Here is a 13,676-nt window from a genome sequence, read left to right on the forward strand (position 1 = left end):
TAAAAAAAAAAAAAAAAAAAAAAAAAAAAAAAAAAAAAGATGTTGGCACAGATGTGGTGAAAAGGAACACTTTCATACTCCTGGTACAAATGTAAACTATTACAGCCACTATGGAAAACGGTGTGGAGATTCCTTAAATAACTAAAAGTAGATCTACCATTTGATCCAGCAATCCCACTGCTGGGTATCTACCCAGAGGAAAAGAAGTCATTATATGAAAAAGACACTTGCACATGCATGTTTATAGCAGCACAATTCACCGCTAAAACAACACGGAACCAGCCTAAAATGCCCATTGACCAATGAGTGGGTAGAAAATGTGGTATGTATACCATAGAATACTACTAAGCCATAGAAAAGAATGAAAATAATGGCATTCACAGCAACCTGGACAGAGTTGGAGACCATTATTCTAAGTGAAGCAACTCAGGAATGGAAAACCAAATATTGAATGTTCTCACTTAAAAGTGGGAGCTAAGCTATGAGGATGCAAAGGCTTAGGAATGGTACAATGGGCTTTGGGGACTCAGGGGGAAGGGTGGGAGCGGTGACAGATAGTAGACGACACACTGGGAAGAGTGTACACTGCTCAGGTGCACCCAAATCTCAGAAATCACCACTAAAGAACTTATCCATGTAACCCAAACCTGTTCCCTAAACTATCAAAATAAATAAAATGACCCTTTAGAAAAAAAAAAATAAAAGCACAAATAAACGTTTAAAAACCAATCAGATACACAACTATTATATAGCCGTAATAATTAAAGAAAACCCAAACAACAAATCGGGCTCCTTCTACGTAGAGTCTGTACCCTGCTTTAAAAATATATATACATGTATATTAAATTTCCTTTGGTCCTTAGTTTTTGGTAACTTTGCTTCAAAATGGTTACATAACACTGGAACAGCATAGGTCAACTGTGTCCTCACCATTTTCCTCATTTTGTGCACGAGTTGCCATAAAGCACTGTGGGGAGGGTGTTGACGGGCCTGCAACTGCAAATGCACATTCTACACCAAGTCCACAGACACAGCAGTAAGAACGATGGCAGCCCACAGTGGGCATCTAAACATCCAAAGAAAAAGAACCTGAAGGAAGCCATGAGGTGAGAAGGGACAGCTACAGAAACAAGTATACGTCCCTCCCATAACTCGCAGGAATGAGGCCATGCTAAGGTGTTGAAGTACGTCAAATAAAACAAAGCAAACAAACAAACCCCAAAGCACTAGCAGTGACAATGGGAAAATCCTTCAGGAGAGTCCTGAGGTTCTGGGAGGTGGAGAAACGTGTGTACGCCACATGGGACTGGTCTTGGGTCTCCCCAGAGCCCTGCTAAGCACCCCCCAGGCACACTGGACCCACCTCTACTGCCTTTCTTGGGAGGGGCTGAGGCAGAGCCATCAATTCTAGGTTGCATTCAGTAAGATGCCAACAAATGTATTAAAAACTGTTTGAGGATTTTACCAGAAAGAAAGCTAGACTGACCAATAACACCCTCTTACCTGTCTTCTTTTTACTGAGAGCTCTTCTCAATGTCGCCCCATTTTCAGGCGTCTCTTCTGCAGAGAGGTCACCATCGCCCACTTTTGTCTTCTGTTCCTCCACTGACTCCTCAGGCACAAAAGGAGACTGATCTACGATAGCTTCAAAAACACCCCTCGCTATGGTCCGCACTAGACTGTGGCTGAGGGAGAAAGCACAGTGGCGGGCAGGTGATTAGAACAAACGGCCTGGCCTGCTGGCTTCAGAAGTGCACAGGGAAGCCCCGCACACGTCACTGGGGTCTGGAGCGGCTCTCACGAGCCAGCAAGCACTGCGAGGAACTGCCCAAGTGCCACCTGACAGGCATGGGATGCCCAGCAGTCAGATCTCTGGGCGTGAGAGGGCATTCTTGGAATGAGTGAGTCAAATACTGAAGCTAGAAGAGCCAAATCACTGCCCAAAGCTTCGATGCCTCCTCCAGCTGCTCTCTGCTGTGAAGCAGTGTTCAGGTACCCCGCACCAGGCTCCTCATAGGCAAGTGCCTCGCAGCGGCAGGAACGAACGTGGAAATCACTTACTCCTTGGTCTTCGCGGCGACTTTGCAGAACGGATCAATAAACTTGAGATTCTGATCTGCCAAAAGCTGTAATTTAGAAACAAAACAGGGAAAAACTGAGAAACAAAGAGCCTTTTCCCTCCTTGACATGTCCTTGAAAAAGGGACCATTTACATCTGTTATAAAGGTGGAGTTAGACCAAGTAATGCCTGTCTCACCTAGCCTCGGTGCCCCCGTGAAACAGCAGAGGCGTGGAACCAGGCTCAAGATCAAGGCCGCCCTGCAGCTACTTGGTATCTTAGAGCAGTGGCTGGAGAAAGCCAGCGAGCCCCGCCTGCACTATCCTACAGCCCAACATACAGAACAGGGGTGTGCAATCTTTTGGCTTCTCTGGGCCACGCTGGATGAACTGTCTTGGGTCATACACAAAATACACAAACACTAACAATAGCTGATGAGTTAAAAACAAATTGCAAAAAAACTCGTAATATTTTAAGAAAGTTTATGAGTTCGTGCTGGGCCACACTGAAAGCTGCCCTGGGCGGCACGCAGCCCTCAGGCCGCGGGTTGCACCAACTTGATACGGGGCATGCATACACTTCCTCTACAAGAGGGGCAAACAGGGACAGTGACTCTAAGTGCAAGACAAAATAAAATGTTCCCTGCAAAACACCTGTGAAAGGAAAGTAAAATCTCTGTATATTCCCACATTCAGGGAATCATTCACATACTGAAAAATGTATGTTTCCTTTCCAGCCTTTTGTCTATTTACATGAGTATATTCCTTAAAAATGTGTATCACTTGCATAGCTTTCCTACCATTTTATAAAGCTCCCTAGATGCTGAGCACCCCTCTATGTAAGTGAGCTCTTTACTGGAGTCTGTAGGTTGCTTTCAATTCTATTTTACAGGTAAGACTGTCATGTACATCCTCAGTGCATAACTCCCATCCCACCAGCTGCTTAGGACTCATTTCCAAGGCAGGACTGAAGCAATTCATGCTGCTACAGTGGCTGGTCAGGTGAAGTGCCACCCCACAGCACTTGACTGGCTACTATGGCAAACACTGGTGGCTCCCCGGCCCCATGGGCAGCCTGTCGGCAGCTGCTTACCTCCTTCCCCCCCACTTTGGAGAGTTCATCCAGATAAATATCAATGAAGTGGAATCTCACTCCGTTAGGAGACTGACTCTCAGGACACAGGATCTCCTTCATCAGGACATCTAAGAAAACCTTGATTCGGCTACAGATGCAAACACACATGGTTCTGTTAGTGACAGTATGCCAACACTTCTTATTTCCCAAAGAGAAACAAAAATATTCCGTCTAGTACCTCCACTGCCTAACAATCAACGCAAGGCTAAAACCACTTTACAAGGAAAAAAAGCAATCACTTAAATCAGTATAAAATGTTAACTGTCATACATACTTAACTATTTTATACCCCCTACTGGATTTCAATTCTCTATAGGTGACGATGTATCTAGCTTCTCATGGTACTCTACAGAGTAGGAGGCACAGATCAGAAAACTTGAAGAACACTCTACCTTCTAAGTTTGAAGGCTACCAGATGCTGCTTGAATAGTTTACTGACCTTTCTTCCCAGCCGTTCCGCTTCAGGACTTCAAAGGACTGCCTCAGGACCAGACGAATCAGCTAAAGATAGGCAATTTTTGTTTTTAAAAAAAAAAAGGAAAGGTAAGAAATATGAACTCACCAGAATAAGGAGGCCAATGAAAACAGTATGGCCTGCATCCCAAAAGTGAAAAAATATTCACAACAATCATGTTTAACCTCTAGATCAAAATACATATTCACAGCTAGGAGCAGTGGCTCATACCTGTAACCCCAGCATTCTGGGAGGCCGAGGCAGGCAGATCACTTGAGGCCGGGAGTTCAAGACCACCCTGGCCAACGTGGCAAACCCTCACCTCTACTAAAAATACACAAATTAGCCAGGCGTGGTGGTGCATGTCTGTAGTCCCCGCTACTCAGGAGGCCGAGGCACGAGAGTAGCTTGAACCCTGGAGGTGGAAGTTGCAGCGATTTGAGATGGTGCCACTGCACTCCAGCATGCGCAACAGAGTGAGACTCTGTCTCAAAAAATACCCAATATATTCAGTAATGCTCCCCAAACTCATCCTTAAGAGCTGCAAAAGCTAAAACAGAGCAGCTTTCCAGGACATATTCAAATTCTTCCTTCACACTAAGCCTGGAGCCTCCCAAAGTGCTTCAGAAATAAACCTTTCCATTGTTTTTAAGATAAAGGACATTCTTTTCTTCCCAGGAATTTTTGAAGTAACTGTGGCAGATCTTACCATATAGTATTTGTCCAGGCGTAGCCTGTCTATTCCTTTCCATTCTCGATTCATGGTTTGCCAAAAGGTCTGAATGAACAGGTTCTCTGCAGTGAACAAAAGGCTATAAATACGTGGCTTCCACGTTAACATATTACCATACAGCAAGAAAATAATGAAGAGAAACAAACTCGCAAGACTTATTACTCACTTTTCTCAGTTATTCTTGGGCAGCTAGAAAATCTGTGCCATAATTATATTCACTCATTTCTTTTACATTTATTTATTTTTAAACATCACCTGGACTGTGCAGATCTTTTACTTTTTATTTTTGAGACGGGGTCCCACTCGGTGGCCAAGCTGGAAAGCAATGGTATGATCTCAGCTCACTGCAACCTCTGCCTCCCAGGTTCAAATTTCTCCTGTCACAGCCTCCTGAGTAGCTGGGATTACAGGTGTGCACTACCACACCTGGCTAATTTTTAGTAGAGACGGGTTTTGCCATGTTGGCCAGGTTGGTCTTAAACTCTGAAAGTGAAGTGATCCACCTGCCCCCGCCTCTCAAAGTGCTGGGATTACAGGCTTGAGCCACCCTGCTCGCCATGATATTTTATATTTAAATAAAAACGTAATAACAGGAAGGCTGGCAACATTGTAACATCAGATTAGAATGCTCTCTGGAGCATTGTCCCTTTATCCACTGCAAAAGCCACGTTTCTCTTAAAATCAAGATTCCTCATTCCACTGCTAGTGACCCTTCCTACTGCATCGGTACCTAACAATGAATCCCAAACCATTAATTCTCACTCTTATATAACCCATGTAGAAACTCAGATTTTTGCCTGATGATAGGTGTCATCTGAATGGGCTACAGCACAAAGCATTCAATTTTTCTCTTCTGACCCGCAAAGCAAGCACTTTTTTATCAAAAACAATTTTTGTTAATTTATTTTTTTGGGGCTTTCTTTTTGCACAATTCTTTTTCCCCTGCAAATCTATACCATGCATTGCATGTAGAATTTTCTTCCCTGTGAGTCGGCTAGTATTCAGACAACCACCGGGGGTTGCCGAAGTCATTAGGATGGTTTTCTGGAGTGTTGAGCAGAACAAACTATGCCTGCTGCCTTTTTCTTCCTTTGTAAGTAATCAATGCCCGACACAGAAGTACCTTAACAAATGCTCCCTTTGCCTCTTCTCTGGTAGAGAGGAGTTACTTCACAGTCTGTGGCCAGCAATGTCTTCTCTTTACTTATTTCTTACCAGTGGCGGCTCTGCTTTTGGGGAAGATGAACCTGACATCCAGAGGTCACTGGGGACCCTGCATCTGGCTCTCCAGGCTCCAAGTGTTAGCTCAGAATTTGGAGATTTGGAGGACTGTTATTTCTAAAAGCATTTTCTGAAATTTCTGAGATGTCAAATTGATTCTCCTCAAGACACCTCACCCTCTCAGCAGACTAAGCTGATCACAGCTTTTACAAACAGGAACGGCAGTCCTCTGACAGCTGCACAATGCCGGCACAAGGTTCCCATGAAACTAGCACCCTGGAAAGCTCAGGAGGCAGGAGAGACAAGACTTACGAGCCGCTGAGTTGTTAACGGCATGGACCAGCTGCGAGATGGTGTTGGCGAGCTCCTCCTGCAGGGCGGGGGGAGAAACGCGGGGGTTACCGTGGGGCAATAGGAGATGCCCCACCTCGGCCCGCTTCTTCCTTCCTCCTCCACCTCTGCTGGCGGCGAAGTCTGCGCCTCTTGTTCTGTGTCGCTTCCAGTAGGAAGTATGCATCCAAATATCTGAATTTTATCAAATGCGCGATTTCCAATATTGGTGGACTATTATGCTAGCTTGGTATGTCTGCAAGAACTGTTTAAGCTACATGTTTAAAAAAGCATCTCTAGTTATTGGTCCAAATGAACTAGAGACAAAACAAATTAGTTATCAGTTCCTGGCTTTACAACTGTACCTGGCCGTGTGTGGTCACCCATGCCTGTAATCCTAGCACTTTGGGAGGCCGAGGCGGGTGGATCACCTGAGGTCAGGAGTTCAAGACCAGCCTGATCAACATGGCAACCCCGTCTCTACTAAATATACAAAAACTAGCTGGGCATGGTAGCGTGTGCCTGTAGTTCCAGCTACTCGGGAAGCTGAGAAACAACTACTTAAACCCGGAGGTGGAGGTTGCAGTGAGCCAAGATCACGCCACCGTACAGCCTGGGTGACAGAGACTCCATCTCAAAACAAAAAACAAAAACTCACATCTAAGCTAGGCAGGGCAGCTCATGCCTGGAATGGGAGGACGAGGCAGGCTGATTGCTCGAGTCCAAGAGTTCAAACCAGCCTCAGCAACACAGTGAGACCCAGTCTCTACAAAAAGTACAAAAATTAGCCAGGCATGGAGGCATGCACCTGTAATCTCAGCTACTCAGGTGGCTGACTCAGGAGGATCACTTGAGCAATAGGGAAGTTGAGGCTATGGTGAGCCATGATTGCACCACTGCACTTCAGCCTGGGCAACATAGTAAGATTGTCAAAAAACAAACAAACAAAACTTCATCATCACCCCACAAATCACGTGAAATGCAAAGACAGCAGGGTAGACAGACTCCACAGAGGGTAGACGCTGGGGATGCTGACTGCACGGTGTGGGCAAGTCCTCCACCTGGGTTGGTCAGAAACAAGGTGGAGTATGAAGGTAGAGCCAGCTTTCTGGGCTCTGTCCTGGGTGAAGGTGTCCCTGGGAGAGCATGCCCCGCTGGGGAGCAGCCTGTGTGGGAGGGCGCCAACAGAAGCCCTGTGTGGCTAGGGTTCCATGAGAAAAGCACACTCTCCTCGCTAGTCTCACTCACAAGTCAGTCTCGTTCACACCTGAGTCTCACTCATCAGTCTCACTCACACGTCAGTCTCGTTCACACCTGAGTCTCACTCATCAGTCTCACTCACACGTCAGTCTCACTCACACCTGAGTCTCACTCATCAGTCTCACTCATACCTGAGTCTCACTCACACCTGAGTCTCACTCATCATCAGTCTCACACCTCAGTCTCACTCATCAGTCTCACTCACACCTGAGTCTCACTCAGCAGTCTCACTCACACCTGAGTCTCACTCCTCATCAGTCTCACTCACACCCCACCCGGGCTGTTTTCCTTAGCGGGAAAAGGAGGTTCCTGTTCATTGGTTTTCTTCCTCCACTAAAGCCGTTGGTTGTTACTTCTGAATGTAATATAAAAATATTTTGCCCTGCTCCTACTCAAAATATGTTCAGTCAAATAAAAATAAAACATGTTATTATGGGACAAATGGCAAGGCTGCACATTAAAACCCAGAAAAGGAAAATCTCGCCCTGAGGACTTGTCATCTGCAGAGACTGCCATGTGCTTCTCCTCCAGGCTGGCTCCTCTACCTCAGGGTGTGTGGTCTTTCTATGGAACCCGAAGCCCGGCGAGGCGGCTGCCTTGTCCCGGGTTTCACAGGGTCCTCACTGGTTATGCTCCTGTCATGCCATCCTTGACCACAAAAAATAAACTTAGCAGAAGAGAGAAACTTTAAGTGATGTAAATCCTACCATGGGACCTATGGAATTTTACGGAGAAATAGTACCTTGACAATAGATGCACACCCTTCCTTTTATTGGAAAAGCCAATTCACCTAACTACATTGACACTGCTTCCCTTTCCATGTGGTCGAGATGTAAGAAAATGACTCCTTGAAGCATGACTGTCAGTGTGCGTCAGTGTATGGGGGACTGGCAGAGTCTGAGTGGTCAAGAACCCGGGAGCATGAGAAAGGGAATGTGAGTTACCTGCAGAAGGGGTTCGTCCTGCACCCACATGCAGTAGAAGAGCCCCTTCCAGATTTTTAGAAGTTCTTCCTGACTGAAACCTCCTGGAAGGCAAAACAGCACAAACATCTTACCTTAGAGTCTAAGCACTTCCTTGCTTGAAGTGGAGAAAGTGGGGAAGTACACCACATACATTTTAACTCTTTCATTTGCAAATGTCTTTTTAAAAAATGGAAGCAAACATTTCCTTATTGTTACAAAAGAAACACGAATAATTGACTACCATACCTGCGGCTTTATCAGCGATAGGGCAGGGTGGCAGTGGTGGCCCGGCCTCAGTATGAGGAAGCAAATGTCATCATAACATGAAATTCACCAACAAAGTGCCCACTTATGAAATCAGTTCTCTGTCAAGGCCCTCCCCGCTCCCCACGTGCAGCCAGCCCACACACCAACATTTTCGCTGGTCTTGTGAAGTAAAACGGCAAATCTTACAGGAGAGGCAGTACTTGTTCAAGTCATCACAAAACCAACAACGGGCAGCCTCAATCCCAAGAACAGAAAACCAGGCAGGCTGAGGACACGGGAGCTCTACAGGGGACATCTGAAAGTCAATGGTCTAAGAAAGGGCCTGGGGACTCTGACACTGCTTTGGAACATTGTTGCAAAAATGACCCTTTAAAGGATCCTAGTGGGAGGTCCAAGTGGCTGTCTCCCAGTCACCCTCCCTGTAGTGCTGTCATTTACTGTGGCATCACCAGGGTGGGCTTAGTTCTTAGCTACTCTGTGCTCTCTGGCTGCCTTCATGATCTATGACTAAGTGACCAAGTCTCCTTCAGCCTTAGATCTCCCGAGTAGATCCCAGGTGTCATAAAATATTCACTGACTGACATAAAGACTCACAAAATGATATGGTAGGTGTACACTCTTGGAGTTTCCAAGCCTATGGACCATGAAGTTAGAACAAACAGAATCCTCAAGTCTTGATGCGTGTTACAAATGGTCTTTATTAATGTTTTACTAGAAGGTACTAGGAGAGCTCTTTTGGAGCGACAAAGTGGTATAAACTAGATGAATGCAAACAAACAAATACTTAGGATCAACGTGATCTTCAATACTCCAAAAGCTGCTTAAAAAGTGACAAAAAGACCTTTTTTGATAGACCACAGTTTGTTTAGTGTATTCAGAGTGCGTTTACCTTAATTTACAGGTATTGATTTCCACTTTACCAAGGGGCGTTCTCCCATCAACAATATTATAATGGTACATACATTTTGATTCTTTTTTTTTTTTTTTTTGAGACAGAGTCTTGCTCTGTCACCCAGGCTGGAGTGCGGTGGCACGATCTCGGCTCACGGCAATCCCTGCCTCAGCCTCCCAAGTAGCTGGGATTACAGGTGTGCACCACCATGCCTGGCTAATTTTTTCTATTTTTAGTAGAGATGGGGCTTCACCATGTTAGCCAGTCTGGTCGTGAACTCTTGACCTCAGGTGATGTGCCCACCTCGGTCTCCCAGTGCTGGGATCACTGGTGTGAGCCATGGCGCCCAGCCGACACTTTGATTCTTTTGTGATAGTTTTGCATGTAAAACCAAGATATCAGGAGCTAACTTAAAACTAGTTTATTAAAGTATATTTCCTTTCAGAGTTGAAGAGATGATGTACCACTGGTTCTCTTGCCCTCTTGTGATGAACAAGGCATGCCTGGGGGTCCTCACATGGATAATGTAAGTATGGTATGAGTAATAAAGCCCACTAGAGCTGAGCCAACCGCAGTCATGAGCACAGCAATTTTTTTTGTCACAGTGACCTGCACTTATATTTAATCATGTTCAAAGACCACACATATCCCCAGTGAATTAAAGGCTTTGGGCAAGAATCATAAATGGCGGCTAAAACATAGGATGAAAAGACACATCCACATGTGGCAGCTCACTTGAGCTAAGGAGTCTGAGACCAGCCTGGGCAACATGGCAAAACCCAGTCTCTGTAACACTGTACTCCAGCCTGGATGACAGAGCAAGACACTTTCTTAAACGTACACACACACACACACGCCCCCCCCAACAAACAAATCCAAAAAATCAGCAGGGCATGGTGGCATGTGCCTGTAGTCCCAAGTACTCAGGTGGCTTAGGTGGGAGGATAGCTTGAGCCCAGGAATTTGAGGATGCAGTGAGCTATAATCATGCTACTGCACTCCAACCTGGGCAACAGAGCAACTCTGTCTCTCTAACAAACAAACAAACAAAACTGAAAATTGAGAAACCTGAAAATGGATGTGTGAGACAATCAACACTCAAACCTCCAAACCCACTGACCAATCACTAACACACACAGGCAACCATTCATTCGGTACCAGAGGTGATGGCAACAGGGAGAATGAGACACCCACCTCGTGAAATATTCTTGCAAAAACAAAAGCAAAAAACAACAACAACAACAACAACAACAAAAACAAACACACAAAAAAACCCAAATGTGTCAAATCTTAACTATTAATATAGTTGACAGGAAATCCAGGAAACAGAGGAACATGTTAAGTGAGGCAACAGGATGCAGACACCCAAACCCCAAATATGTGAAACGCTACAAGAAATGTGATCCATGTCTTCCAACAAATAAACTGTACAGAAAAAAAAGATGGGTAAGAACTAATAGAATTTAAGAGTCTTAGCAGACACATTAACCAAATGCAATGGGTGGTCCTCATTTGGATTGGCCACAAAAAGCATTTATGAGATGATGAGAAAAACTAAACAGATTGGATGTTTCATGCTATCAAGGATTTTTTTTTTTAAGGTGTAATAATGGTACTGTGGCTATGTTAAATAAAGAATCCTTATACTATAGAGATACATACATACTGAGGACATCTGGAAATGTAATGAGATGACTGGGATTTGGTTCACACGAACCTACGGGGAAGGAAGAAGTGGGCAGATGAGACAAACTGGCCAGGTCCTGATAAAAGCAGAGGCAGAGCAGTGAGTGTGCTTTTTATGTATTTGAAATATTCCTTAATAAAAAGAAGAAACAAAAGGAGTGCATGAGATTACCAAAGCGACACCATGGCTGTCTTCTTTTTATTTAAAAACTCTGCCTAGTAGGATGTGTGGGGTCCCAGGGACAGACCCCTCATGAATGGCTTGGTGCCATTCTCCTGGGATTAAGTGAGTGCCACTCCCAGTTCCTGTGGAATTGGACTGTTAAAGAGCCTGGCACCTTCCTCCTCCATTACTCCCTGTCTTGCTATGTGACAAGGCAACTGTCCTCCCCTCCAGCCAACATTGGATGCTCCCTGAGGTCCTCACCAGAAGCAAATGCTGGAGCCATGTTCATACAGCCTGCAGAGCCCCGAGCCAAAAAAACCTCTTACCGTCAGGTATTTCTTTATAGCAATGCAACAGACTAAGACAATGACATCACTGGAAAGGCAGCAGCGTTAATCAACTTAAAAACAAAAAGAGGATTTAAAGGACACAGGTTACTGTGTGGGGTCAGGCGCGGGGCGGTCCTTGTCCTTGCTGGGCAGCTACATGGTGATTCCCCTCCAAGGTTCCCCACCTTCAAGCAGGGCAAAGAGGGACCCTGTGGTCTGGGTGGGGCTTACGCCACATGAAGGGGAGGCAGCTTTAGCCAATTCAACAGAATTCCCTTGGCCATAGGACAGGTTCAAGAAAAACCAAGCGACCCTCTACAGATACAGATCCTCTTGCTCAGGCCTGAGGAGTCTCTAGCTCTCTCCTACTGCACCTGAAGAGAACACAGGGTTTGCACCTGCTCCCAGACACCGGGTAACATAAGTGGAGCCCGTCTGAGAATGGAGACAATCTTGGGGCAGCAGAGGTTGCAGTGGAGAAAAACAAGATTTTGGCACCAGCAGTTGAGCTCCTCCACAAAGCTGTGCTTCACTTTCCCCCTTAAAACTAGTGTGGCGTAAATGTGCTGTCGAGTTGCAACTGAGAGTCCTAACTGGTAAAAACACGTGTTTACCGCAAAGAACCTTACCACCATCAAAGTGCTATCATCACAAGCCTGGCTTCCTCCCTGCCCCCGAACCCCAGGCTCCTACCCAGAGGGACTGACGCCACTGTCTGATGTGCGTCTTTCCAAATCTTTCCTGTGCGTTTCTTTACATCACAGTTACAGTTGTGTGTGTGTGACCTAAATGGCATAATATTCTGTATTCTGGTCTTCCTCACTTAAAAACAGCGTATTTCTCTCCAGATGGTCTTGGGAGTATACCACTGGGTCAAGCCAACGGTAAGTGATGATGCGATCTGCCCAGGATCTACTGTGGACAGCCCACACCCATGACAGGCAAAGGCACAATATGACGTGCTACAGAGGTGTTCAAAATGGAAAACGGTAGATTCTGACAGAGCGACAACAGAGCCTGGACAGTAGGTAGCAAAGCGGGCTGGGTGAGTGATTTGGTTTGGCTGTGTCCCCACCCAAATCTCACCTTGAATTGTAATAATCCCCACAAAACCGGGAGGGACCGGTGGGAGGTAACTGAATCATGGGGGCAGGTTTTTCTCATGCTGTTCTACAGATAGTGAATAGGCCTCATGAGAGCTAACAACAGGTTCTTGTTTTTTTTTTTTTTGTTTTGAGATGGAGTCTCACTGTCACCAGGCTGGAGTGCAGTGGTGCAATCTCAGTTCACTGCAACCTCAGCCTCCCAGGTTCAGTTGATTCTCCTGCCTCAGCCTCCTGAGCAGCTGGGACTACAGGCTCACACAACCACGCCCAGCTAATTTTTATACTTTTAGTAGAGACGAGGTTTCACCATGTTGGCCAGGATGGTCTAGATCTCTTGACCTCGTGATCCACCCGCCTCGGCCTCCTAAAGTGCTGGGATTACAGGTGTGTGCCACTGCACCCAGCCAAGATCTAATGGTTTTATAAAGGGGAGTTCTCCTGCACATGCCCTCTTCCTTGCTACCATGCAAGACATGCCTCTGCTTTATTTCTCTCTTGCCCTCTGCCATGACTGTGAGGCCTCCCCAGCCACGTGGAACTGTGAGTCCATTAAACCTCTTCACTTTATAAATTACCCAGTTTCGGGTATGTCTTTATTAGCAGCATGGGAACAGACTAACACAATGAGAAAAGATATCTTGATTTTCTCTTTTCCAGGAGGCAACAGAACAGCACTGAAACAAACTTTGGCGTAGGCCCCAGCTTCCTACTGTCAAGGGCCCAGTGGCCGAAAACTGTCAACTGACTTTCGAGCCTCAGTTCTATCACTTACACTATACAAAAGATTGATAGTTAGGGTCACACCCAAGATGTGAAACACTAAGAATAAAGCACTATTCAGTTGGTCAGCTGTTACAATGATAATTGTCTCACTCTCTCTTCCCAGAGTCCAGTTACATTCTGTTCCCTTTTAAAACACCTATTTTCCATATGTCTGTGTGTGTGTGTGTGTTCACCTAGGAATTTAACAAGCCAACAATTTCTGAAGTATTCAAAGTAAAAGAGAGAAATGTTTATTACTGAATAACTTTCAAAACTCTGAAAAGCGAAGTACATTATCTGAAGCAGTTTGGT

General features: G+C 45.5%; 1 protein-coding gene across 3 annotated transcripts in view; it reads right to left on the reverse strand.

Annotated features, from left to right (window-relative positions):
* Positions 1-13,676, reverse strand: part of RRP1B (ribosomal RNA processing 1B) — a 33,842-nt gene that overhangs the window by 15,992 nt on the left and 4,174 nt on the right. The window contains exons 2-8 of one of the 3 annotated variants that reach the window (XM_032276753.1): positions 8,136-8,218; positions 5,914-5,971; positions 4,357-4,442; positions 3,633-3,694; positions 3,152-3,281; positions 2,062-2,126; positions 1,504-1,685 (exon numbers count right to left, since the gene is read on the reverse strand). In XM_032276753.1, the coding sequence (XP_032132644.1) occupies positions 1,504-1,685; positions 2,062-2,126; positions 3,152-3,281; positions 3,633-3,694; positions 4,357-4,442; positions 5,914-5,971; positions 8,136-8,218 (666 nt within the window). The remainder of the gene's footprint in view (positions 1-1,503; positions 1,686-2,061; positions 2,127-3,151; positions 3,282-3,632; positions 3,695-4,356; positions 4,443-5,913; positions 5,972-8,135; positions 8,219-13,676) is intronic. The other 2 variants (XM_032276754.1, XM_032276755.1) reach the window with 2 other exon arrangements.

Source organism: Sapajus apella, unplaced genomic scaffold (genome assembly GCF_009761245.1).
Source record: "Sapajus apella isolate SASKATOON/1434 unplaced genomic scaffold, GSC_monkey_1.0 scaffold8, whole genome shotgun sequence".
NCBI lineage: Eukaryota > Metazoa > Chordata > Mammalia > Primates > Cebidae > Sapajus > Sapajus apella.